Source organism: Melanaphis sacchari, unplaced genomic scaffold (assembly GCF_002803265.2).
Source record: "Melanaphis sacchari strain LSU unplaced genomic scaffold, SCAv2.0 Contig32_pilon_pilon, whole genome shotgun sequence".
Classification (NCBI taxonomy): Eukaryota; Metazoa; Arthropoda; class Insecta; order Hemiptera; family Aphididae; genus Melanaphis; species Melanaphis sacchari.
In genome coordinates this window covers 315,712-343,417 of record NW_020271199.1, presented here as the reverse complement: position 1 = coordinate 343,417, position 27,706 = coordinate 315,712, and the positions used below count along the sequence as shown (strand labels likewise).

Here is a 27,706-nt window from a genome sequence, read left to right as displayed (position 1 = left end):
ACTGTGGTGTTTCCCGTGCTCGTTGTCGTCCGTTCGTTAGTCGCCACCGCAGCCGTTGATTGACGTTTGGTCGTAATTTCAAAATACGTCTTGTATAGGCCCGAGTCGCGCTTATTATTTGTCTGCAACGATCACAGGTAAGTCGATGATAATGCTTTATCAATATGTTATTAATGTACCTATCTGTTGTTTTAATTGTCATAATTTCGATCAGAAATCGTGTGTAACATAAGACGCGGGATGGGACCCATACGATAACGGTGAATTATCGAAAGGCTTTGATATATAACGTATAATTATTGTAGGTATCGTTACTATATTTTATTCGTACGTTTCTATTCGTGTAAGTTATTGTGAAATGATGATATTCTATTATATTTTGCGAAATTATATTGGATAATATCTAAAAATAGGTAGTTGTTGTGAACGGAACGAAATTGTTATTTTTGAATGGGAACTGAAATGAAGTTTGTCCACACGTTATTTTTATAAATTTGACGTGCCTACCTGTAAGACGATCGCCCACATTTATTAATATTGTGTTTATCGTATATTAATAACGTGTACGATTTAAATGTTATTATACGTATGAGTGAATAGTTAATAATATAAATTCTTAATAGATTAATGCGAGGGGGGTCGTAAACTATAACACAACGTATTCAATTATGGACATGTCAGTGGTATTGTATATAATTTAATATATTTTAATTATCGTCTACAAATTGAAATTGTTACTTAAAAAAAATAAAAATAAAATTTATGCTCTGATTACGCGATGATTTATTGATAAACAATATTTTACAATTAATGATGTATTTCTACATAATATTCAATTTATTGCGCACATAATATTAGATTTAATAAGAATAATATACCTGTACTTGCATGCACTCGTAGGTAACAGTTTTTGACTCCTCGTTAATTTCAGTACCTATTGCATAACTGCGATTATAGAAACAATTTATAATATTATTTGAAACATTTTAAGTATAGATTTAAATCTGTTGTTTATTGGATAATAAAAAATTAAACATTTAAAATAAATAGATACTTTCTCGTTTAAGTTGTACATACAGTTTATCTATATAACCTGAAGATTTGTTCGAGTTATACACGATGGTTACGAGTAGAAAACAGAAATAAAAAATTTAATATATTTTGTTTATTAATTATTGTCTGTAGTTTAAAACATAATTTATCGACTATTATGCAAGTGTATTTTAATTCCCTTCTTTAAAGTTCCCTAAAATGTTTACAATGATCACCGAAAAATCTCGAAAAGTAACATTAGCTACTAATGCTGTTGCTATAAACAAAAAATATAACCCAAAAGCGCAAAAATAAATAAAAGTATCATAAGCACTAATAAATTTTAGAAAATTAAAGTACCTAAATTTTATTAAAATTATTACTATAACACTATTATTAATTGAGCTTTTGCAATGATATTAAAATCATTTAAAAATAAAAAATAAAAATTATAATTTGAAGTATAATGAATACTTTAAAATTTAACTTGAAATTCGAAGCCCATGATTTTAAAGTAGTTCAATCTGAAAATTTTTAAAAATTCGTAAAATACTGTATAATAACAAAAAACTTTATCACTGTTGCTTTTGAAACATAAAAATACTATATACACCTATATGTGTGTATGTGAGTAAATAACTAAAAGTATAACGAACGTTAAATTTTTAGCTGAAACTTATTATAGTGTAATAACGGGTACAATATATTTTATTAATTATCAGGTAATACAATTTATTTTTGGGCTTTTATCTCACCACTTAAGTAGAAAAGTGAAAAACAAATTTGCGCTTTTTGACTATCAAAAAAATAAGACGATTTGTATTTTTGGATATCACCGGCTATACAAGGAAACATGTGATTTTGCGATTAATTATCCAATAGAATAACCATTTCATAGTATTATTTTAGATGAAGTACCTACCTAAATAATAATATTATATACCTATATATATATAATGAGTATTCGAAGTAATTTATAGATTGACGTGTATGTACATGTTAATAGTTCATAAACGCCAAATAAAATGCACCATACACCTTCTGCAATGTCTTGATAGTATTTGAATGTATATAATGTGCTTATATTTATTCTTGATATTTATTATGAAATATCTTTATAATAATTTCCGCCAGTTCTGTGATATTTTTTTAATAGGCTGTTTTTTACATAATATATTTTGTTTTGAATTATGAACTTTAGATATTACTGGTTGTTTAGAACCTATGAGTTATGATAACCGAATAAATATAGATGTATTACTTTCCAATTCGTGTCTTATATAGATTACCCATGACAACATGTATATAATATAGTATGAAGTACCTACATTATTTGTGATACCTATAACAATGCTTGAGGTAAGATGTTTCTATTCAACGAATATTGAGCAACCGTCCATATTATTCAAGATGTAGGCGATATAAAACCTATAGGTTGTAGCATTGAATAGGTTAAATAGCTGTTAACTTCTGACGGTGTATGGTATAAAAACGTTTGCCTGCAGCTCCATCATTGAATATAGATACCATCCTGCATCCTTAATATACAACCCCTAACTACTGTTCGCAATGACTCTCTAGCTGATTATACGCATTACTTCTGGATGGTTAGATTGAGTCACATAATATGTTTTTATTATATAATATATGTATATAATATATATATTAGGGAATTATATTATAGTAAGTATACTTTAATATAATGATTAGTGTTTACCTTTTCGTCTGTTTAAAATGAAAAAAAAAACCATTGGTAAATACATTGGAGGTGAACTGATTTGTCGCTAAGAATTGGATTTTGAATGGTAGGTATATGTATATGTCGTAGGCTACATAAAAATAAGCCTTTTTGTAAATAGACTAATTTTTCTATAAAGTTTACGACATGTATATACGGAATTATTTGTGATTAGTAGCCAAGTATAGCCAGATAGGTACAAATTTTTGAGCATTTTAATAGTAATTTCTGATAAGCTGTCTGCCACACTTTTGCTTACGTCGACCTGTGCATAAAAAATACTATGTCAAAGAAAATTTATTGAATGGGGTTTATTAATAAATATATAATATAATAAATCATATTATATTTTATTTTAATTTTGTTTCCTGAATTTTTATTCTATAGTTTTTGATCGAATTAAATTGGACGTCTATATAATAATGTTATTCATACCTTAACTCGGACCCCGACTCCGTAGACATATTTTAACTCCACGTCTGTTATATATAAATTATACTTTGAAATAATATTTTATGTAAAAAGAAAATACCTTTTTATTATATATATATGTATATGTATATAATTCACGTATTTATATTGTATATCATGTCTCTTATAGTCTACGTAAATAATTCACGCAAATTATCCGTTGCGATGTAATAATTAAAAAATCGATGAAACCCACTGGCAAATGACTATAGGATTGCGCGGTGATGTCACGCCACAAGGCAATTAGTTAATATTTGAATAGTTGGTGCCGACTGCTATACTTTTATGCCTATGCCTTATATATAATAAATATATGTATAATATAACGTGCATATACAGTATACACACACACATATGTGGGCATACTTGGAACACACGCTATACGCCTCAGTATACTGTGGTGTATATAATATTATAACTGTATAGGAATATGAATTATGATGTGTTATATTTCTATAGAGGTAGTTTTTGTTCGACATTCGTATATAGTATATGCATACGTATAATATAATAGTAATGATAATCGTGCATTGGATAAGTATCCGTCCGAAATTTTTAGTTAAAACTTTAAAATTTAAACAGCAAAAGAGATATTGATTGTTTAATTGGTCTAAGTTTTCGTCACGATATATTCTTTACGTTTTGCTTTATAATATAATCATGTGCTATCACATGCATAATCCTATTGTACTGATCCTTGGACGACTAAATTAATAATTCATGTATAACCAACATAATATAGATTATAGATAATATATGCAAGTACCTATCTATAGACATAAACTATTTGGATAGTGTAAGTAACTATATTTTTAGATTTATCACAGATCAATTTAAATTACTTAAAAAATAATAAAATATAGTTTTACAAAAATTTAATCCAAAAAAATAAGATCAAAAGGGTTGTCTGTTATAATAAACTGGATTATGCGGTTAAAAGGATTTTTATTTTTCACATTTAAACACATTTTTTACATAAAAATAAGTTATAGGGAGGTCCACTCTGTAATCACAGCAAATAATATGCTATAATTTCCAATTGATAGGATATTTTTTAAATTGTCTAAGTACCTACCTACTTATATTTTGATTTTTGAAAATTAAATATTGGTTTATATATGAATTGACTAATTGATATTAAATTTTCTTCAAAAATTTATTTTCATTAAAAAAAATGCTGTTTATTTTATCTATTTCATATTTATTTCAATTTTATTTTGTCTAAAACGTGCGATTTCTTTGTTAAAATAAAATATTTTTCACTCGCAATAGTGACTATATTCATAATTGTAGTATTATATATATTATATATTTATATAGGTACCTACTTATAGCTGAAGTTAGTTTAATCTGGAACCCAATTCATAGACCACGATTTATTTCTCATAATTTTACAGAGATCAGGTGCATTTAAATATCTAACCATTCTAACCTCTTCTTTCACACTGACCGTGAATAATATCAAGGTATAGAATACCTTTATGTTTGGATAAACATAAGTTGCACTGAACGGTATCAATTAAATTTAAAATTTTCTAAGACGACAGTCCGACCGTGCACGACGTCAATATTGTACATAATTATACCTATGGATACTTACTACTATTTGCATTTTAAGTTGATTTAATTTTCTTAAACTTTTACATGTCACAATTCATACCAATCACAAATCCGAATTACTTACACGTTAGACATATACCACGCTGATCATCATCACGAGAGTCTTACTGTTTCCGTTTTATTTCAGACGATCGTTGCCGATTATAAAATATTACTCAGGAATTATAACATTCGAGACGACCGCACGAACATCAGCAGTAGGTATCACGACACAACCTGTCGTGATATTATAATATTGGAATTCGTCGTCGTCAAACGCTGTGCGGGACTACAATGAAACTGCAGGCACGTTCGTCAGGCGGTAGCACACCGTCGCCGCAAGGCCCACTAATGTCACCGACGGCCGGCACCAGCGTCCGATGGTCGCACCGGAACAGCGCGTTTTGTCCTGTGCGGTCGGCCGCCGCGGCCGCGGACACGCCCGCCGCCGAGATGCCGTATCCCGCGGTGACCACGCCCGGCCACATGATGCCGTACGGGTTTCTCAACGTGCCCGTGTCGCCGTACCTGTGGCCGCTCATGATGCCATACTCGCCGCTGTCCGCGCCCGGTCAGGCATTCTGCGCCGCCAACACCGGCACCGTAGAATACCAGCGTCAGCTCCAGCTGCAGATCCACCACATGCACCGGCAGCAACACGAACGGTTCAGGCAATTGCAGTTCTCGCCGGACAGGGCCAGCGTGGACGCGGCCGGCCAAACGCCCGAGATGGCCAAACTTGGTAAGTGTGTTATTAGCAGGATATCCGTTCGGCTATATAAACTATAATATATGTAATGTCACTCATTTGTTTAGTATTCAAATTTTTACGTATCAAGAGGACTTTTTGGCACACTACTTTTTAAAAATTTTCGAATATAATATTCTAGGTACACACATAATAATAAAAATATATAAAACCGATATATTTAATAATATTTTACATTTTATTCTTTTTTTTTTTTAAATTTTATAGGCGATTTTAATGTAAAATTAATCAAAAATTAAAAATAACCGTTTTATACGAATGCATTTTATCCATGATGTGCTCTTGGTTCTGAAAGAAAAAATAAATATTGCGCTGACAATCTCTTAAGGGGGAGATTGGAAGCGATGATTTTATGTTTTTATCCAATACACGCTTAACACATGATTATAGACGTGTTCTATTTTCAACGTACCAAAATAATGAAGTAATAGAATTTTGAAAATAGATTTTAATTTGTCGTCAAGTCTATTTGAGATTGATTTTACTACTTTTTTGATTTTATGGCCCAAAATCCTAAAAGCGTTATATTAAAAAAAAAGTAATAAAAATATTTACATATTATTTGATTGACGATTTTTGGAGAAGTTAAAATCAAAAAATCAAAAATGTGTGAAAATCAATTTCGAGAAGACTTAACGCTAAATTCAAATCCGTTTTGAAAATTCTTATCGTTGTATTATATCTGTAATCGGTACGTTAGAGATAGAACACGTTTAAATCTTAGGTTGCGCGTGTATCTGACAAATACAGAAAATCATCGCTTTCAATACCTTAATTTTACTATAACAATCACAAGTATTATGAATCGGCTTGTTTAGTGCCTACAAATATTAGTTCAATGTTGTTATTATTGTATCAACAACAATATAATTGTTAATATTAATCAGTTATAAATAATCTTGTTATAGTACAGAATAAAACAATCAGAATGGTTTATTTTACTTACCTATATGGCTATACTTAAATAATCGAAAAAAAATAATACTATAATCACTTAAATAATTAAATGTGATAATGTGAATACAAAAAACAATTATAATCACATTTTTCCATGACAATAAAGTAACGTAATAAAATTACGTTTTATCTCAATAAACGAATTTCAATGTAAAATATATTCATAAAAATAATTCGGAAAAAATTTATCTCGAATTAGATTGTGTAAATAAAAAAAAATATAATATAGGTATAAATATAATTATCAATTGTAGAGGTTTTTTTGTATTGATGAGTGATGACATAAATAATAATAAATATTAAATAGTAATATAGTATATTAAGGGTATATTATAATAATATGTCTCTCGACGTTAACGTAATATCTTGCTAAACATTTCCAAGGTCATCGGTTAAACTTAAGAAAAACCCCATTTTATATACATTTTGGTCGATTTGGATTAAATATCTATATATAGTTAAAATACAAAGTATTGGTATATACTCGCAACGTTATAATGTTATGTCTGAAAAATGAATTATTAGGATTAAAAAAAAAATATGTCTTTGATTGAATTCTTGAGGTAGTGTTATATATAACTACGTTCTTCGAAAATTTACCAAACACTGTCGGATATGGTTAAAAATATTTTTTAGATAATACTAAAATTTTTTTGTATGATACTCCTATTCTGATCGTACATAATATATATTTCTATTCTACGCATTTATATCTGATCTGGTAAAATCATTTTCGAATCATGTTCATTTTGGCTTAATTTGTGAATTTGCTTGTGATTGTAGTGGGAGCGTGAAAGTTGGGACTTTATCTAGTGATGTGTTCAACAGAGCGATTGTAAATTATCTCGGTTTTAATGACCTATAAACTCTACTCTGAAGAATCTATTTCAGTACCACTTGAAGAGTATATGTAAATTTTCAGGTCTTACATAACTTCGTTTGTACATTATTATAAATAATTGTATTATTATAATTTAATGTGAATAATAATATGAATGTATAAATTTAAAGTAATTTTTACACAACTCTGGAGAGTATACTAGTTTTAAAAATCGGGAATTTACCATCGCCTGTCCATTAACCTAATAGAAGCTGATTTAAATACGTTCAAGCAATTCATTCAAAACTTACATTGCATTGTGAGTCTAAAAATATGGTTATAATAACTTTTCATGTATTCGTAGGTATACAATTCTATGTTATATATATATATATATATTATGTACTTACAATAATCCAACTGGTGAGATTTCTCTTAAAACTAATAACTGTCGTTATATCGCGTCATCGGTCGTTTTAAATTTTCTTATACATAATAATATAATATACAATATACATGTTGTAATGTACTGAATGACGAGTTACACAAATTACATAAATATACGCTATATGACTAGGTTGTTAAATATTCAACCCTGAAGAACCGTTTCCATTAGGAACTGAATTATTTTTGATTTTATGTGAGTATATTATACGGTATTTACTTTTTTAGGTATATGCTTATAATAAAGTATTTAAAGTATAATATAATATTTTATATTTTATCCACATAATATATAGTTATAGTATTATATTTATATTCATTATGTAGGGTACCTACCGCAGTCGTCGAGATGGCTATCGTTAGTAATCATTTATTTTCACTTTTGTACACCGGACACATAGGTGTAGATATTATTTTATTTACATAATTTATGCAACAATGACTCTTGACGCATCATATTATGTATGGCACGGAATTATAATATTATTATCGTTTTTTCCCCATCGTTTACGAAAAATAAAACTGTTACTTTGTTATCATCATTATCATCTGTCATTTTTTATTTTTTCAATACGCGCGGTAAGCAATTATAATTAGTAATTACTGTGTATATTATATGGTATAACCAGAACGCGGTCAATTATGTGGCGTGTCATGCAAACATTTTTGCCAGCCACCTCTTTGAAATTAAAATTTAGTCGACGATAAACCGGCTGAGTGCAGCACCAACCACCCGACGGGTTGGTTCGTTCATGTAATACCTATAATATTTTGTCCCTGACGGCACACTGTCATTCCACCACATAATATAATATAAATTTAATAAAGAATTTTTGTATATCAATTATGTAACCTAAATGTATAATATTGTTAAGAAATCCAACTGCAAATATTTCAGATGAAGTTTCTGAAACGCCATTGAACTTGTGTATCAAAAAGCGAAGTCAAGAAATTTGGTCGCCTGGAAGTTTGTGCGAGAAGGAAACGTCACCCGTATCCGTAGCCCCAGAAACTTTAACAGACAATGTTTTGGGAGTAGAGAGATCTTTTCAGGTACCTATATAAAATTGACGTATGATTTAATACGCAATATCATAATTTTATGTTTGTCGCACAAGAAATTTTAAACGCACTTCAAATTACTAAATTACTTTTTTCTATTTCGTAATTTTTATTTATATTTTATAGCGTATACAAATATGACGTAATTTTTTCCTGTTTGCTTATACGAAAAATTGCACTGATAGTGTTTATCACCAATAATGTCATTTGAAACGCATGTATACTGCTTTGGCTTGCCAATCGACGATTTCGGTTATTATTGCTTTTTATATATTTTTAGATAGATTTCACTGCTGTAATTAATTATAATCATTTTTACATACCATTTTTAAATGACATACTCGCATCGATGTGTAGGTATACTTAGATATAGCTACCCATGTAAACCAATACATTTATATTATGTTAAAGATTAAAGAGTAGGTGTTTTATCATAGACATAATATGTGCAAAAGTTGATTACCTAACATTTTATAGTGGTGGAAAATATATAATTTTTCAATCCTGTGTCCCTACTTTAAACCGTAATTCATTGAATATTACTGCAATACTTTTCCAACCATTAAACTTGAACATTATTTTTATGTGAGCGAAGTATGTATAATTTCAATTTTGCCATTAAATATTTACATTGTTGTAATAATAAAATTATAGAAGTACACGTACAGTAAACTGCTCATATGTATGTATAATATAGATATAGTAGGTACTTCGATATATTTTTACTATTTATACAATTCTACATCATTTCAATAAATGCCAATATATTATAATGTTTACATCATTGATAAATAAGTAAAAAATATTTATTTTTTTTCTCCTCTCATCAAAAAAATAAAAATATTATGTCGATTATATTCTTTTTTTTAAGTGGGATACTATTTTACTACAAAGTTGATTATTTGCACGTTTTCTTAGTTAATTTATTTGATTAAACAATATATTATTTACAAATATTTTGTTTTGCTACATGTACCTATATAAGTGTTCTGTGCGCAATAAATATTTTCATAAGCCATCTTCATTTACATATAACTTGTATTTTTGATGCGAATGATGTTTTATTACAATAAACGCGTAATCCATCCGTATTGTGTATATAGATCGCTGCAACGATGACTGTACACATCTCACACGCTCATTAAAAACAATCGTTCGTCGTACATATGATGACTTATTCATTTGTCGTCTGTGTTCAGTCATGTGCAATATATATATATTTATATATAGGTATTACTGCATATTTACATAGTTTACAAAATAACAATAATACAGTGTTGATATAATCATAACGTTCACATCATAAATAAAACGGATGCACCAACATTTTTTTTCATCTCGTTGCGATCAATTAAAATAAATTTATTGAAAAATAGGAAATAACTAATTTTCGTTTAAATATTATTATAACATTTGAAATACTTCATATTATAATTGTACGGTGTACTTACTGTACTTATATTATACGATTTGGCAGATTAATTCATTTTTGTGTTGTCTCAATGTTCATGAATTCTTACATAATTTAATTTAAGATAAATTAATTCGCAAATCTGTAACAGAGAAATAATTTTTAATTGTTTGTTATCACCACATATCTGTGTGGCTAGTCTTTATTAGAAGGCGAATAGATTGGTAATGCAGAAGGTGGCTTTTGTAATGGAATTTAAAAATGATAAAAAATCGTTCAATTTGCTGATCAAATAAACAATAATATCGATTATTGACGTCAAATAAATAAAAAAAGAGAATCATATAAAGTTCAACGCGACTGTTATTATATATTCGTGTGTTAATGACAGACATCCGAATCGACGGAGATTTCATTATTAAATATTTATTTTGTACTGAGTGTATCTACACATAATAAACGCCCGCCTGCAACAACCCGTTCGCGTCTTCGTTTGGACATGTCCAAAATGGTGTTTATACTGTATCATGTTATTTTATAATAAAATCTATTAGGTACTATACTTAAATTCACAAACGGTACGGACACGCGATATCGTATGGCCACTTTATTGCGGGGTAGTATACTTAACACATTGACCGTTATTGTTGTGTTGCTTCTCCATAGGTATAGTCAATACAATAATATCTGCACACGTTTGCACGATAGGTGTCTATTTTATACTCGTGTTATTATAATGTATAACCGACAAACAGAAAATATTCAATAAAAACGATTATTATTTTATTTTATTTTTATTCGTGTTATACGCTAACCTAACCTACGCGTTTTTTTTTCATTTCTAAATGTAGATTATACGATATATCAGCAAACTGTTTGAGATCATTTTATATATTTTATCCATACATTTTTAGACGTATGCGTATTAAATGGATATTATATTGTAAATAATTAATAATGTAACACCAGTAGTCACATCGATAATATTGAAAAAGGTCAATAATTCAACATTAATATGTCTATTTGATGTAGCTTAAAATTAATTATTTTTATATTAACTTTATTTAGAAAATAAAATGAAATATTTGTTTTTAATTTATATCGGAACAAATTGATATACCTGAGAGTTTTTAAGTATTCAAACTTATTTCATAAAATATGAATAATTTTAAATTCTAAATAATTCATAATTTAATATTGTAAAAAGTCAATAGATAAATTTTAAATTATTCATTGCGCATTCTTATTTATTTATATAAATGGCACATCATAATATATTGCATAATGTACAAAGTCAGAAAGAGACGCGATCGAGTATACTAATATAATAAAATAATTATTTTGTTATTAGAAATACAATTTCTTAAAATCAAAACAATAAGCGTATCTTATCGGGATAAATTTAATGTGTACTAAAGAAATTTTCAAATAATCCTGAAAATTTTATTTTTATGATTTTGTATGATAATGAAATGTATTTTTTGATACACGTGTGATGGCGTTATTTTGATTAGGTAATCAATAGGCCTACTTAGTACCTACGTATCTGATTTGAGTGTGTGTAACAATATTTTATTCTAATACGGCATGAAAAGTTATTAGAATAACTGTAATATGAATTACGAAAACGCGAAAATATTGTATTACAGCGACGCACACTACTAAAAACGCGTATCACCACCGCCGCCGAGAAGTCGTTAAAAAATGTACGCTACGTCGGTCTTGTGCGTGTGTAAATATCAATTTAATACTCACACGCGTCATACAAGTTAATCGAGAACGTATGAGATTATTTTTTTACTGCTGAACGCAATGGTACACGATATTAATATATACATAATGACTCGATCTCGCCACAATATTTCCATATTTGTCACACCGCGGCTCGGAATATATTACAGTATTGTACGTACACACACGCGAATGCGGTCGCGAGTTAATTAACGAAATTGCAATTTTTTTTTATGCCACTCTTTTCGACGAGATAAAGCCCGGAACTGTTGTTGATTATTATTTTTTATTTCCTATAGCGGCAGCAATTTAAATTGCGTTATATTGCGCGCCTGATGTATTATAATATACTGTCGTCGCGACGTCGAGTTTCGTAAACGTTTTTATTTCACCATTCACCCACATGTAAGCTGTTCTCTCAGCGCCTTTCTCGCTGAAAGGCTATAATAATGTATTATGTCAGCGCGCTGCTGTACACGACGATAACACAATTTATATACATGGCATTATTTATATTATAAAACACATATACATATTATGTGAAATGGTCTGAACGAGTTGCACTTTTGCATGGAGTTAAGAATAACGGCTATAGAGTATGATGGGGTTGGGCTGATGAGGAGACCTTACAAATATATAATATTATATTTTTGTTACTCATCCACTATGTGTTACTATGGCTATTAGTAGTACCTAGACACCTAGTATATTCGTGACTATAGTAAAAGTAGTGTGTGACCCTTAGAAACGGTATAGGTACGGGATATGGATGCATGGAGCTTTAAAAAATAAATTATTTATGAATACTTTTGCAAAATTCTGAAACTAGGATAAAAAAATAAAAATAATTAGAAACGCGTTCGCTTAATGAATCAATTTAAAAATGAGTGCTCCGTGTTAATGATCATTTTAACCAAACAAGCAAAATACATATTTTTTGGAATGCTTAACAGGGACGATAGCTACTATTTATTTTCTCAGATAAACAATAATTTAATGATTTGGAATATGCATAGACACAACTAATAAAAATGTGCTTAAAATTGATAATGTTTTCATTATTAATAATTCAGTGTACCTATATGTCACACATTGAACCGGTAACAATGGTAACATATTCTTGTACACGTATATTATTATTATTTATAGGCTTAACATATTTAGACTATAATAATTAATATTTCACTTAATTAATGATGAAAGTATAAAATAATGTTTTGCTTTGTCTACTCACCATATTCATTAGCAACTACATAGTCATCATCAGATTGATGCGTGGTATATATATTAAGGACATGTATATATTAATAGTTACGGCGATTTGATTCACGAAATTAGCAAAATAATTGATACCCTGATTTTTTCGCCACGATATGCGTGTTTTAAATCGTCTGCGATTTATAATCGTTAATAACTACCTATGCGTAATTATTACCCTAAGCTTGGTTGGAAAGTCACAACCGTGCGGCCGATTATAAAATCGGATAGCTTTACAATATTATGTATACAATAAATCGTTTGTATAGATATAATGCACGGTAAGATGCGATCGCGAAACTCAACCCTTTAAATCGTATTTATGAACTTTTCCAAGTTTATGCGAAACTCAACTAGCACGCCCACTCGTCTAACTGTTTGCCATGTATTTTTGATTTTTGTTTTTTTTTAGCCGGCTATCATTGGCTTAGAGTGCGAGCGGTTTCGTCGATTGTTGCGTGTAATGACTATAATTTATAATAGGTGAAATTATTAAAGGATAGCTACTTCAACAGTAATAAAATCATCCCCTTCAAAAAACTATTGATACGATTAAAAGTTATAAATTCACGTCGTATTTCAATTAATTTCGAATTACTTTTAAAAGATAACTAATTACGCGTTTAATAGGTAAAGAATATATTTTTAGCTAAAAAAAAAATATAAATTTATATATTTTATAAAATCGTTAACTTGTGAGATTAAAACTTTGTTATTTTTTTAACTCAAATTGCACTAATACACATGATCTATTTAATAAATAATACATTTTTCCAACCCTTCATCTTTTAGTTAAAAGTATAAATCGTTGTCATAAATACGTATACCTATCTATTACCTACTATATAACTGTTGCGATTCTCAACGGTATACGGGCGATGACGTTTGTTATCACTCGTTGTTATAAATTATAATAATATAATACATTTATATAGGTACCGTATATAATAATATAATAAATGTTATGTTATTATTGTTAATAATGGTGTATTGTGTATTTTTTATTTGCGTTCACGCAACAGCAGGAAGATAGATTTCTGTTCTTTTATTTTTCAATATACTGTACTACATGAATTTTATTCAATGATATGTTACTATATTATTTATTCATACTAATTGATATCATTCTGTTTGTGTTAATACTATATATATTATAATTACACACGCACCAGTCATAATAAGTGCTTTTATATTGTCTTGTATAATAAAAAACATATTTAATGGTTTTGGGAGCGATCACAGTCACTGTTGTAATATTTCTCTCAAAGACCAATTACACCCATCTCCAACTATGCCTTTATTTATTGAAATTCGCAATTTTCTAAATTTATTATTCTGTATTCTATTATTTCTCACAAAATTACAAGATCACGTATAATCGAAATATATTGCCATGGTTTTATTATTAATTGGTTGTTCTTTCTAATATCCATACTTTAAAAATGAGGTGTAATAGTTACAAAAAACAGCTCCTCTCCTAACCCATGTTTTATTTTAGCTATAGATATGAACATACATTTATTTATAATTCAATTTAAAACTTCAAAACTACATATTTAATAAAATATTATGTTCAAAAAATTGAAGCAGGTACCAATCAAAACTTAGATATCAAGTTTTTTTTCTCATAATATGTTTAATATTTAATTTTTACCCCCTCTATTATGAGGGCTATGTCGAAACTAAACTGACAACTTTTTATACTAAATCTCTAAGTTTTTTATAGGTTATTAGAGGATATTAGAGGTGAAAAAACTAGACTTGTTTGGTTCATTTAACAAATGATAGTTCACGTAATAACTTAAACCCGCGGAGTTATGATTTTTTGAAACCATGACTTTTGTAGAATACCCAATATAGGTACATACGCTTACACTTAGATACACACCACGGTCACGCTCAGTATTTGGGTTTTTTAATGTTTCAAATATATACTTATATTTAGACATTTAGTTTAGGCATTATAACATTTTTATATAAGATATAGATATTTTTTTTTATGTTTTTACATTTCTAGAAACTGCACTGCATCTGACCATTTAATGTATATTTTTCCAGTGTCAATTGTGCTACAAAACGTTCAAGCGCTCATCGACGTTATCGACTCATTTACTTATTCACTCTGACACAAGACCATATCCGTGTCAGTTTTGCGGTAAACGGTTCCACCAGAAGTCTGATATGAAGAAACACACATATATACACACTGGTAAGTATCTCTATAATAATAATTATTTATAAATGTAGAGCAAAAACAAAGTTTAATTTTACTCTTGGTTTATCCAGTATAAAGAGTTTTGTATTATTATTTAATCAACGTATAAAGTCACACAAAAAAGATGATGGCGTGACGGCGTGACGGTTCAAAATATTTTGAATAACTAAGTTATTCATGTACTGTATACTATTAAAATACTGTCTAAAACACTATTCGTAAAATAATATACGTTGTTGTCAATGACAGCACTTATTAGGGTGTATTAACTGCAGCGAACGCCCGTCTACACTCGTCTTCATTTATTATTACATTCAGTGCGTATACAAAAACTGCAGCTGCATCGTTATGTATAATGCGACGACGAACAATAATTTATGATGATCCGTTTAATAAAGACTCATAATATTTCAGAAAACATAACGTTTTTGAAAATATTTTTTCAACATATCTTTGTTATTATACAAAAGAAAAAAATTTAAAAAATAATTATATTTTATATCGTCGTTATATTTTTTGTAGTGTTTTACTCTTTTAAATGACTGCATATATTTTTTATTTTATATTCCAAAGCATAATTTTGTTCAGAGTACTTCGATTTATATAAATAAAATCTTGGACAAAGAGTTTATTAGTTATAAATACTTTAAGTTAAGATGAATGAAGTAGTGGGCTAACATTTTATGAGATATCCCTATACCATTACATTCAACTCATCTAAACTTAAATATTTAGTACCGAAGTGCTTAAAAAAACATTATGCTTTGGAATAAGAAATTAAAAATACATTTTGTTATTAAAAAGGTAAAGATATATATATATTTCAGAAAAACATTGTTTTAAAGCGACTTAAAACCGTAAAAAATAGCATTTTAATAATATTAATAGTTTTTTTGAAATAATGAGTGTTACGTAAAATAGATCACTCGGTGTATATCACGTGTATCTAAAATATATAATATGTGGTGTTTGATTAACGGGGTGAGGACGCCAGTTGGGGCGTCGTACGAAGGTAGATTGACTTTTCCATTAACGCAAATCGCGTCACTACAATAGCCTTATACACGTACACTTAGGCGTATGTGCAGTATAATATGCACTACAGTGACTCCACGTATTATAGTTATAAAGTATAAACCTATTATTATTATTATTATTATTATATATTATTATAATAATACTTAAGCCCGTATTGTGTTTGAACACTGGCACGAGGCATGAGCACGCGTTTGCTTAGTTACCCTTGAAAAGGTTTTCGACGGCGGGCGCGACAGCGGTGTGGAAAAAAAGAGGTTAACAAAATAAAAATAAAAAAACAAAAAATGCGGTTAGGTAAACGGATACGTGCGACTTAACGGTTCGAAGATTTTACACACACATACGGTGAGCGCGTGGCGGTGCCGTTGGTTCCAGGTGGTGGAGTCGCGGTTCAGGGGATGCACGGGGGCGCGCGAAGGGAATGCAAAAAGTAATATATTATAAATATATATACATCCCACAGTCCCACTCGTTACAATAATATATTATATTAATATATCTATCGTGTACACACATATATATATTGTACATAAATACAACCCTATAAATAATACATGGACGGTGGCCCTCGTCGTGTATAATAATAATAACATTATGTTATATTGACTATAAACGCGTGTGTGATGTGCCGCCGCCGCCATCGGAGCGAGTCGTAACAATAATTCCTCGGACTTGTCAATATTTATTTAAACGGTCGAGTGAGGCACGCGTCCGGACGCGTAAATTTCCGTACGGTTTTTAATATTGTATTTTTTTTACCTTTCCGTCTCACTTCGTCCCCGTGGCACAGGTTATATGTATTATATTATTGTGTATTTGTATTTCCTTACGAATATCAAACGATAAAACGAAATTAATGACTTTTTCTTATACGTTTTTTACTCGGTCTGTATGTGCTTAGTTGTGTGTTTGGGCAGGTACCTATGTAATTATATAGTTACAATAATGATATTATGATTTATGTGTACGGTTTATTGATTTGCGCCGGCGGGGTGCTTTTATATTATTATATACTTATATTTGTTTTTGCGCAGTAAATTTGTAGCAAGACCCGTGTAAAGTCCCGCAACAAATTTGTCATACGCGTATTTTTATCATATATATTGAATACTGCTATAATATATATGCTACTAGTTAGTAGTTACTACAAAAAGTTATAAGAAGGATTTTAATATTTTTTTCTGTGCTTCTAATTTATGTAGCAAATATTTGTAAGACATACACGTTTTAATTTGGGTCTTGAGCAATAGACGCAATTTTGGTAGGAAGGGCTTTTTTCTTCTGCCCCCACTAGATGTTTATAAGTTATAATAAATAAAATCATTTATATTATTACATAATGATTTTTGAAATTATATTTTATTACCTTATATATTATTATCTTACAATATTTTTTAAAATCGACGAACATTTTTATTTTTTTTGTCAAAACACCCCAATCTCCTCCTAAATGCACGGCACATGAATTTGTTTAGCCTTCTCAAGAAAAAAATCATGCCTATTACATGAGTCCAGAAGTTAAAATAGGTATAAACTTATTAGCTATCCAGCATTTTTCATGACTATTATGCATTTTTGAATAATTTTTACATAGATAGTGTAATACATTACTAATTTGTACCTTTATATTAGTATAGATCGATAATCACTGATTACTAATAAGCAATAATTACTTATAAGTTTCCGCATTGCAGACTGGTTAATTATTTTAAGTGTTTAGCTTTCTCTATATAACTTCTCGGTCTAATAATCATTAGTCATTACTTCATTAGGTACTGTTATTCATACTATCGTTAAAGGAAGAGTAGATTTAGTGGAAAAACTGCAAATCGGAGGGCACCCTTCACTCCCTATTGAGAGTTATTATTTTCTCGACGTTTAAAAACGCAGTTATGCGGGTCGATAACAAAATATTAATATTTTATAATTAATTCCACCCGCGAGAGAACGCGGAGTGCATCACGTAACTCCGATTAATATATAATACGTGTGGTATCTTCGTATAATGTATTTATGATTTTAGGTTCGTTAAAAAAACCTGTGCGGCAAGAAGGTCGAGCGTTATTATTTAATAATATATTTAAATATATAATATACATATACACCCGCGACGTGTGTACACACTATAGTTAATGGGCGCCCTGCGATTCAACACTCACCACACGCGTGTGTGCGGGTGTTTTCAGTTATTTTTTTAGTAATTGTCGGCGACAACTTTATACTATAAACGTATTTTGTAAATAATGTGTAATAATAAGATATTTCACCCGTAAATCAAACATCCTTTAATAACGACGTTTACCCACCAACTCTCAAAACTCCACCGCATATATATATATTATATACGTATATTTGTATATAACACATAATATGTAATTATATGCACATATATAAGCATTAAGTATATAATGTATAATGTATATATGTATATATTATATAGGCGTGTTTGCGTTGTTTGTCCGATTTTAATAATATAATGATTTATCGATAACCCTCTGAAATATTATTATGTCGGTCGCATTGTAAAGTGTGTGTGGCGAGTGTTACATCATATATGTAGGACTTGGGCGTTGGACACATATATTACACTTGTTGTATATGTATACATTATAGGAAGGTGGTAGATATAATATAATGTTCGTTTAGACGGGAGTTACTCTCTTGTAGCATTACAATTAAATGTTCGTCATAACACTAAATAATAAAAACATATATTTTCATCTTGCACGAAAACCTATATTCATTAGCTGTTCTCCATAAAATACTCGATAACACTATATCTTAATAATCCATTAACATTAGAATAAACTATCACAATTGAGTCAACACATACGAGTAGACCTAGATGAAATTAACTCATATCTGTAATGATTCGTATGTAATTTAACACTATACGGAACTATTTCGTGTAAACGAACCATTTTTTTCAAATAATCGCAAAGTTATAGTATCTAATGAGCCGCATTGGTTATGATTGAAAACAATATACTGTTGCAAAACAAAATTATTATACTATATTTTACTGAATAATATCGGGAATCGGTTATGCATTAAAAATATAATAAGTCTTCAGTTTAAAGAAAACTTTATCTTATTATGACATAAATACATAATCGAATTTTAACTTAGATTTTATGGGTCTCATCGTTATTGATTTAATGCATACTCCTAAGCCGCAGGTTTCGACATCTGCCATTGGCTCATTATGTTATTGAACCCGCTACCTTTTTACAAAAATATAAATTGTATAAGTACTGTAAATTTTAATAGTTTATAATCGCAGTAATATATCTATAACAACTATTAACAATAACAATACAAATCACAATAAAATAGGTAGCGTATAATAGGTATATTATTATTATTATTATCTATTCTATTTTGGCCATCACTCCATCATTATGCCACTAGAATATATTTTATTGTAGGCGTATCATATACCTATATCGACAAACCCGTAAATGTCGATCTAACGATTTGATGTCAGTATAGAATTCCAGGTAATACCTATATTTAAATATACTTATATATAAGGTACCGTATACTTATATATTAGTAAAATATTATATTATACACCTACGGTAGACGATACATATTTTATAAATTGACATATTTTTGAATACCTGCTACGTGTGTATTATACAAGTATAAAAGTGTGTCCCCCCCTCGCAGACACAACAGTAATTATGGCCTATATTATATTATTACGTCGACCTGTAATAATAATGATATATTTCGACTTTCGACGAACACTTCTATCAAAAATACATTAGTACTGTGTGTATATAACTTATACTTATTGTAATATACTGTGGGTGCGTGGCGACGATCTTCCGCGAGCTATTTGTAAAATTTAACAACGTATAAAAATCGCAAACGAGATGTAGGTGTTATGGGATTTTTTCACCGGGTAGTATATTTTGACCGACGCGTAAAAAGCTAAACATTCAAAATTGTATGTGCGTCGTTGCAGGCGTCGCACAAATACGATGTGTAATTATCATAGGTATATAAGTAAAATTAGTTGTGGTAAGTGTATTTTAATTATCGTATAAGCATAGTATACGAAATACATACAGTATACACTAACCTACCTGACTTATTATATACTTTCGTAGTCTCGTATACCGTAGGATACCAAACGGTCAAATAGAACGGTGGTGAGTCCTTCGCCGCCTGCGCCCCAATTCATACCCCTACCATCACTTCCGCCCGGGGCGCCGGTCGCACGCCACCCCCGTACGCGAAACATAGACGTCACGTGCAGGGATTGGTGTAAAGTTTGCGCGGTCTGTCAGGTCACTGGCGGGGGTGGTCGTGACTGAGCGAGACGAGAAGGGGGCGCGCCGAATGTTTACGAACACATACACATACATGTATAATATTATATTATATGATAATATTATATCATATAATATAACTATATTATTATATTAATAATATAATATACTTATAAATAGGGTTCGGATTTGAAGGCAAAAGCCTTTTTTTTTAATAATTATAATAGAAAAATAATTTTTATATAAAAATGTATTTCGTTTAATATCTAAGACGGTGTATGTGTTTGTTTTGTTGACATTTTACTTATAAATGCATTTTTGCTTTTTTTTGCCTTTGGTACAAAGCGATGAGCTTTGAAAACAGTGCATTGTCGATGCTATGTTTAAAATTATTTAAAGTGGGTAAACAATTAGAATGAAGAAACAACTAATAATGACGATTTAATAAGTAGTAATATTAATTTAGATAATTATTTATGTATAAAATACGCCCCATTAACTTCGATAGACGTAGAAAGATCATCTTTTATGTACAAAAATATTTTGAATTCAAACTGTTAACGTTTAACTGGAGATAGCTTATCTAAGTACATGGTAGTGAACTCTTTTGAATACCAATTAGTCTGCAGTATATTAAATTTTGTATATTTTTGAATTGCTTTTTTTATGTAAGTTAAACGCCTTTTTTGTCTTTTTCACATTTTAAATGCTTTTTTTATTGATAATATTGCCTTAAAATTCGAACTTTGCTTATTAATAACATACAGAGTGGTTGTTTTCCGCCCGAAATTTGTTAATTTTATAGCTTGGAAACTTTTGACGAATACTACCTATATTATGTGCAGTATTGGGGGATTTATAAGTAAACGTATATTTTTTCTGTAGTGTAGTGGCGTAATTACAAATTTGTTTTGTATTTCTGGGTGGGGGAAGGCACAGGGGCACTATATGCTGTTCGTGTGTATATTATCAGAAAATGTTAAAGCATTGAAAAATTAATAACTATGTGTTGAAAATTTAAAGAGTTTTTGAATAGATGATATTTTTAGAATATCATATTTAATAGATAGGTGCGGTATATTATCTGGTGTATGTTATACGTAATAGTGCTTAAAAAAAAAAAAATTCAGCTCTAGGGAACTTTATCTTATGTCTTCTCGCTTCTTTCCCATCAGAATTACGAGTTGGGACGTAAAAAACCTATATAGGGAGGTCCGTGACGATGAAGAGGCATTTGAAAAACCGGCTTGTGATATGATAGGATACACGAGGAATTGGGTTCATTTTTAACTGTCCATAATGACGTGATCGCGTAAAGTAGATTGGAATAACGCGTTATTGAGACGCGAACAAGATAAGACGTATAATATATTATTTTCGAGTGGTATACGTACGATTGGTGTCCAATGAATGGCGTTTGATTAGGGTTATAGGCACAGATCGTGCGTATACGTATGCACATAGAAAAATGTGGTCAAACGATACGGGGGAACGTCGTCGTAAAAAAAATGACTAAACTCATCGATAAGTTGAATTGCGGGGAGTAACTCGAGAAATTAATTCTAGCGTGGTAATTTTTCTCGGATAGTTATCGATATATATATATATATATATCACGCGTGTATTTACCAATGAGCCCGCCCGACCGTCCCATATTTTTTCGTGCACACAACATATAATATTATATAAAGCCCCGCATGACACTGCTGGTGCAGTGTCGTTACCGCGCGAGGACGTTATTTTTTAAGGGTGCAGCGACTCCGAATAAAATACGATACAATTAATATAATATAAAATAATATAATATAATGACGTATAATATTATACCTTTATGTCGTGTATATGTATGTGTAACCGAGTGATGCGCGCGCGACGTGCCGCATGGTCTTGCGATGTGTTATAATATTATTATATTTGTTTTGCCCGGTCGTTTTTCAGGCGAGAAACCGCACAAGTGCGTGGTGTGTCACAAGGCGTTCAGCCAGTCGTCAAACCTGATCACGCACCTGCGCAAACACTCCGGCTACAGGCCGTTCCCGTGCGGTCTGTGCGACAGGGCGTTTCAGCGGAAGGTGGACCTGCGCAGGCACCGCGAGAGCGTGCACCCCGGGTCTCCGGCCGCCCAACAGTACCACATCACCAGCACCACGGCCGCGGTGGCCGAGCACCCGACCGCCGTCACCATCGCCGCGCTGCAGGCCCCGTCTACGGCCGCCACCGCCGCCGCTGCCGCAGCCCCCGCCGCCACAGCCTCGGCCATCGATGCTGTGGCCGTCGCCGGAAGTAGCGGCACGGTCAGCTAGTAGACGCGTCGCGGAAACGACGCGTCGACCGGCACTCGTTTTCGTTTTGGCGGCGCCCAAGTCCACTGCCGTACTAGTCTCTACCGCGGCAGGCCTGGACCATCGATGGCGAAACGAGAGGACGAGCTCTTGGCGCGTTCCTTTTCGTCGGATGTCCGACGTCCGCGCCGGCGAAGACCGTCACCGCGCCCCGCCGTATAGCAACTCGTCAAATACTAATAAAATTTATATTTTGAAAAAGCTATTCTTTATATGATATTATTATGTAGTATTAATTAAGTACGCGTCGCTGCTGCCGCCGTGCCACCGTGCCAACGAGACCAAAGTGAATCCAGACGACAACGCTCGAGGAGGTGCCACCCGCAGGTTTTCAGAATTTTGTCGAATTATCTTCATACCCACACGCGCGTCGAGGGACAGCGCATCGTGAATTCCTAGGCCGCCAACAAGCGCAGGAAATATTGACGAAATTAACGATATGCATTCAAACCGCACACGTGTCGACGATGACGATCGTTTAATACGCATAATACAACACGTCATTATATGAATTACGGCCAGCCGCCGATCAGGGTGGTCTGCGCCGGGGACCATTTCTTTTGCTCGAGTTTTGCAGAAATAAAATTTAAAAACAATAATATTCCCGTTCGCCCCGGGAGGTCAGTGCAGTCTCTAGGGACGTGTACGTATAGAACTTGCGCGAGCATATGTTTAATCCCTACATCCACGAATCTGCAGGTTATACATCATAATATTATAATGCGTACAACATACTGTCACATTTGTCACATTGTCACATTCGTCTAGAAACTAGTTCGGCAAAAACCGAAAATCGCGTGCACCTATCTACTGCAACGAAGAAAGAACGAGAACAGCACACTTGGTCGCCTCGCAGTGTGTTAGTGTTCGACAAGTCGTGATTTATAGTCAATAGACCATTTATTATTATTATCATTATTATTATTAATATTATTATTATTATTGCACATAATTATTATTTTAACTTCGAGTCATATGTATATCATAAATATAGTTCATTACAATAATCGTAACCCGCTGCAGTTCGCGCACATACGGCGGGCCTCGAACCTAACGGATTCTTGCCATGTTAAATAGTATCTGCCGTACACCGTAGCAGATATGTGCGTATCTCTAGTCCGTCCACACGTTTACCATTCGATTCTACAAGTGTGCAGAATCCTATAATATATTATGACGTTTATAGCCTCTATGTTAGGTGTTTTTCTTTCTATTACCATATTATTTAGGTGTGTTCTAAACACGCCGCACAGTCGGCGAGTAGTGAACGCAGCTTGATTATTATTATTATTATTATTATTATTGATATTCAATAATATTATATATTATGCATTTACCCCAGACAAAATATGTTTGAAAAAAAAACCGCAAAATAAATTATTTCCTACAGTTTTTATTATCACTTCTGTGTACTTTTAAATATTTTTATTATAATTTAAATTGCATTCAGTGTATTATTCGCCATTGTATCGATTATAATTATTGTGCCATAGGCTTTCGCAGCGTTTACACGCGATAGCGTACGTGTACAGTAGTACGACAATTTTAAAAAAAATAAACCATTTTACTTTTTACTGGCGCGCGTTTTAGTCCGAAATAATTATTTATATATCACTCACAGTGAAGAAGAAAAAATATACACCGCGCACTTACAACGGTAATAAAAAAAACCCGGCACACATTTCACAGTTTCGGTCATTTTTTACATATATTTTTTTTATTTACACCTGTCCTCTTTGTCGGAGCACGTGCGCATTAATTATTTTTCGGCGCCGCCAGATTATAAACGGCGATGATATTATTTTTACCGTTATAATTATTGTTTTAACGTAAATCATAATAATTGTATACCTATTCCGTATCGATTTCCGAATAAGAACAGAATATAAAAATAGTCCACCGCCGGACTATTTTAACGACATTTTTGGACATTTTGGTAATAGTTTTGATGACCCAACATTACGGTGATCATTTTTTCATCATTATTATTTTTAATATTATTACTGAGATCGCTTTATTTCATGTTAATAATATAATAATATAATAAACCGTATTATAATTATTATATGAATTATACAATAATGTACACGTCGTGTTATTGTTGTAATTATCATAACAAAAAATGCATTTTTATTTTGTGCTAGTTTTAAGAAAGTGATAATTATAATGAAGAAACAACAATATTAAGTAATATAATATTATACACAGTTTGTTGTCGTTCATAATCATATTTTATTATATTTGACTAATTAATTATTATTATTATTGATATTGATATTATATTCGTACCGCTCCGTTGTCCGTATACACCAGTGATTAATAAATTATATCACGATACGCGACGGTCGGTAATTTTATTAAACTTTATATAAGACATTATTATTTTGTTCCTTTTACTTAATTTTTTTTTTTTTATATTAATATGTTTTGTTTTATTCTTTGTTTTTCTTTTTCTTTAATCAAATCATTGTATTGCGTTCCGAAAACGGTGCGTTTATCGGATATGACAGTTTTAATTGTACGCTTACGTTTTTATTTTGTGCAAATTACCTTTTCATAATATTATTTATTATGTATTAATTTTTTAAATGTGTATAAACACTAATATAAACAAAAATTATGTTATCACATTTTTTTGGCCCTGCATGTTGTCAAAAATCACGCACAGCTCTTTATTAAACCACAGATTAAATACATACTATTTAGATATGGAATGCCAATGCAATCATTTATCGCTCATTATTTTGATTTTAATTTGACTCACTAGTGGCGCATTGCAATATAAGGATGTGGGAAACTATTTTGTCTCCTGATACTATTATGGTGAGTACTATTGAAATTTTAAATTATAAACGATTAATGATAGCATAGGTGTTGCGTTATTTCATGTCTATAGTGTTATTTAATTTATGATAAAACTAATGAGAAAAATCACACTAATTATATACCTATTATTTTATTATAATAAACGATAAACAATGATTTTGTAATGTACTTTTTTATACGATGATATTATATACATATAAAATAAATATACATTCTTGTTATTATTCCATATAATTAGAACGACTGAAGAAAAAAAGGGGAAAAAATCATTTTTGATCATTTACATTTTACAGGTACGATATAATACGTTTTCATATGTATATATTTCCCGAAATAGCCATCATTTTTGTTTTTCTACTCTATAATAACAATACAGATATAGTACATCACATTTTATTACGAGAGTAATCGCCGGGTAAGAGTTTATATGATAATTATGTTTGCGTATTCATTGTTTGTTTCTTATACTTTAAGGAGTTTTGATATTATGTTACTGCTATCGAATATTGATATTAATATTCTTGTGATATTCAAAGATTATATTTTATACTTGAGATTATTTAAAACTTCAATAATCATTTAAATTATGTTGATATTTAATGATATTCCTCAAAGCGTTGCAATGATGCGTAAAAATCATGTACCTAAGGTTGTACATGAAAGTTGAAAGGAAATTATAATTATTTTTATGAACACTAAATATTAAATTAAAAAAATAAACATGCGAATGGAAATCAGTTTATTTAGATTGGAATCGAATTTTTGATTTTGATATAATGTGTTACTCAGCAAACACTAATTATATTTTCTATGGTAAAAGCATTTCATTTACATGCCGTATAACTGTGATTTATTCTAGATTTTTTTTGGAACAGTTTAGGTGAACATATTCAAAACTAGCAAGCGGCAACGCTAGTTACTAAGTATACCTATATTATTTAAAAACAAGGTTGAAGTCTACTGATTCGAAGGATGGAACGTTGCAAAAACGAGACCTCGATTGAGTTTTCCTGAGAATTGAGCTTGCGCGTGTGTGCGTACAGTGCAGAGATACTTCTATGCGACGAACTTCCATTTGAAAAAATAATTTCGAAAAACACCGTTGTACTAAATTAGAACTAAATTAATGTAATTCTATATAACGAATTTCTGCATAATACGGGTTTTTTTATTGCTCACCAGAGACTTTGCAACAGCAGCATAAGAAGTAGCAAAAAAAAAAAAAAAAACAACGGGTGCTGTGCGCAGTTGTTCGTCTGCCTTTTATTTTATTCTTTTTAATGTTATATGTTTAACGTTCAACTGAAATTACGTAACAACCTTAGTCGCCGTCGTTCGTTTTCGTTTTAATATGTACGAGAGGTCTATAACGTCTTCTAGAAGCCTCACACACACGCTCGCGTATGAACGCGTGCACGAGTCTATGTATATATATGTGACACCTGTCGCGGTGCCGCCGCCGAGTAGGCTCTAAAGTCACCTGCGCGCCCCTTACGTTATACCTGCACTTATATATATATAATAGCATGTATATGGTGTACATACCCAAAGGCAGCAGTGGTGTCGTCGTACCAGGTGCGTTATATACACATATTAGTACTATTTAAGTATTTTTTTACCGGTAGGTGCATGTATGTGTGTTTGAAGAAAGTATATAATAGTATGTAATATTTATGTATACGGTGAGTAACCGGTGCTAATGCTTTATAAACAA

General features: G+C 30.9%; 1 protein-coding gene across 2 annotated transcripts; it reads left to right on the top strand.

Moving 5' to 3' along the window:
• Positions 1-24,513, top strand: LOC112596515 (zinc finger protein 628-like). 2 transcript variants are annotated; one of them, XM_025342232.1, is made up of 5 exons: positions 1-137; positions 4,989-5,582; positions 8,729-8,883; positions 15,350-15,500; positions 22,763-24,513. In XM_025342232.1, exons 2-5 carry the CDS (start codon positions 5,135-5,137, stop codon positions 23,125-23,127), a joined length of 1,119 nt encoding a protein of 372 aa, XP_025198017.1. In that variant the 5' UTR covers positions 1-137; positions 4,989-5,134; the 3' UTR covers positions 23,128-24,513. The 2 variants fall into 2 exon arrangements, with proteins under 2 accessions (XP_025198017.1, XP_025198018.1); XM_025342233.1 differs by lacking the exon at positions 1-137 and adding an exon at positions 2,750-2,837.
• Positions 24,514-27,706: the final 3,193 nt, after the last annotated feature.

What these genes read in the sequence shown, in the direction of transcription:
- LOC112596515 (XM_025342232.1), top strand. Translation starts at nt 5,135, where the DNA reads ATGAAACTGCAGGCACGTTCGTCAGGCGGTAGCACACCGTCGCCGCAA. An exon ending in GAGTAGAGAGATCTTTTCAG is followed by an intron (nt 8,884 to 15,349) that starts GTACCTATATAA and finishes ATATTTTTCCAG; the next exon opens with TGTCAATTGTGCTACAAAAC. An exon ending in ACACACATATATACACACTG is followed by an intron (nt 15,501 to 22,762) that starts GTAAGTATCTCT and finishes GTCGTTTTTCAG; the next exon opens with GCGAGAAACCGCACAAGTGC.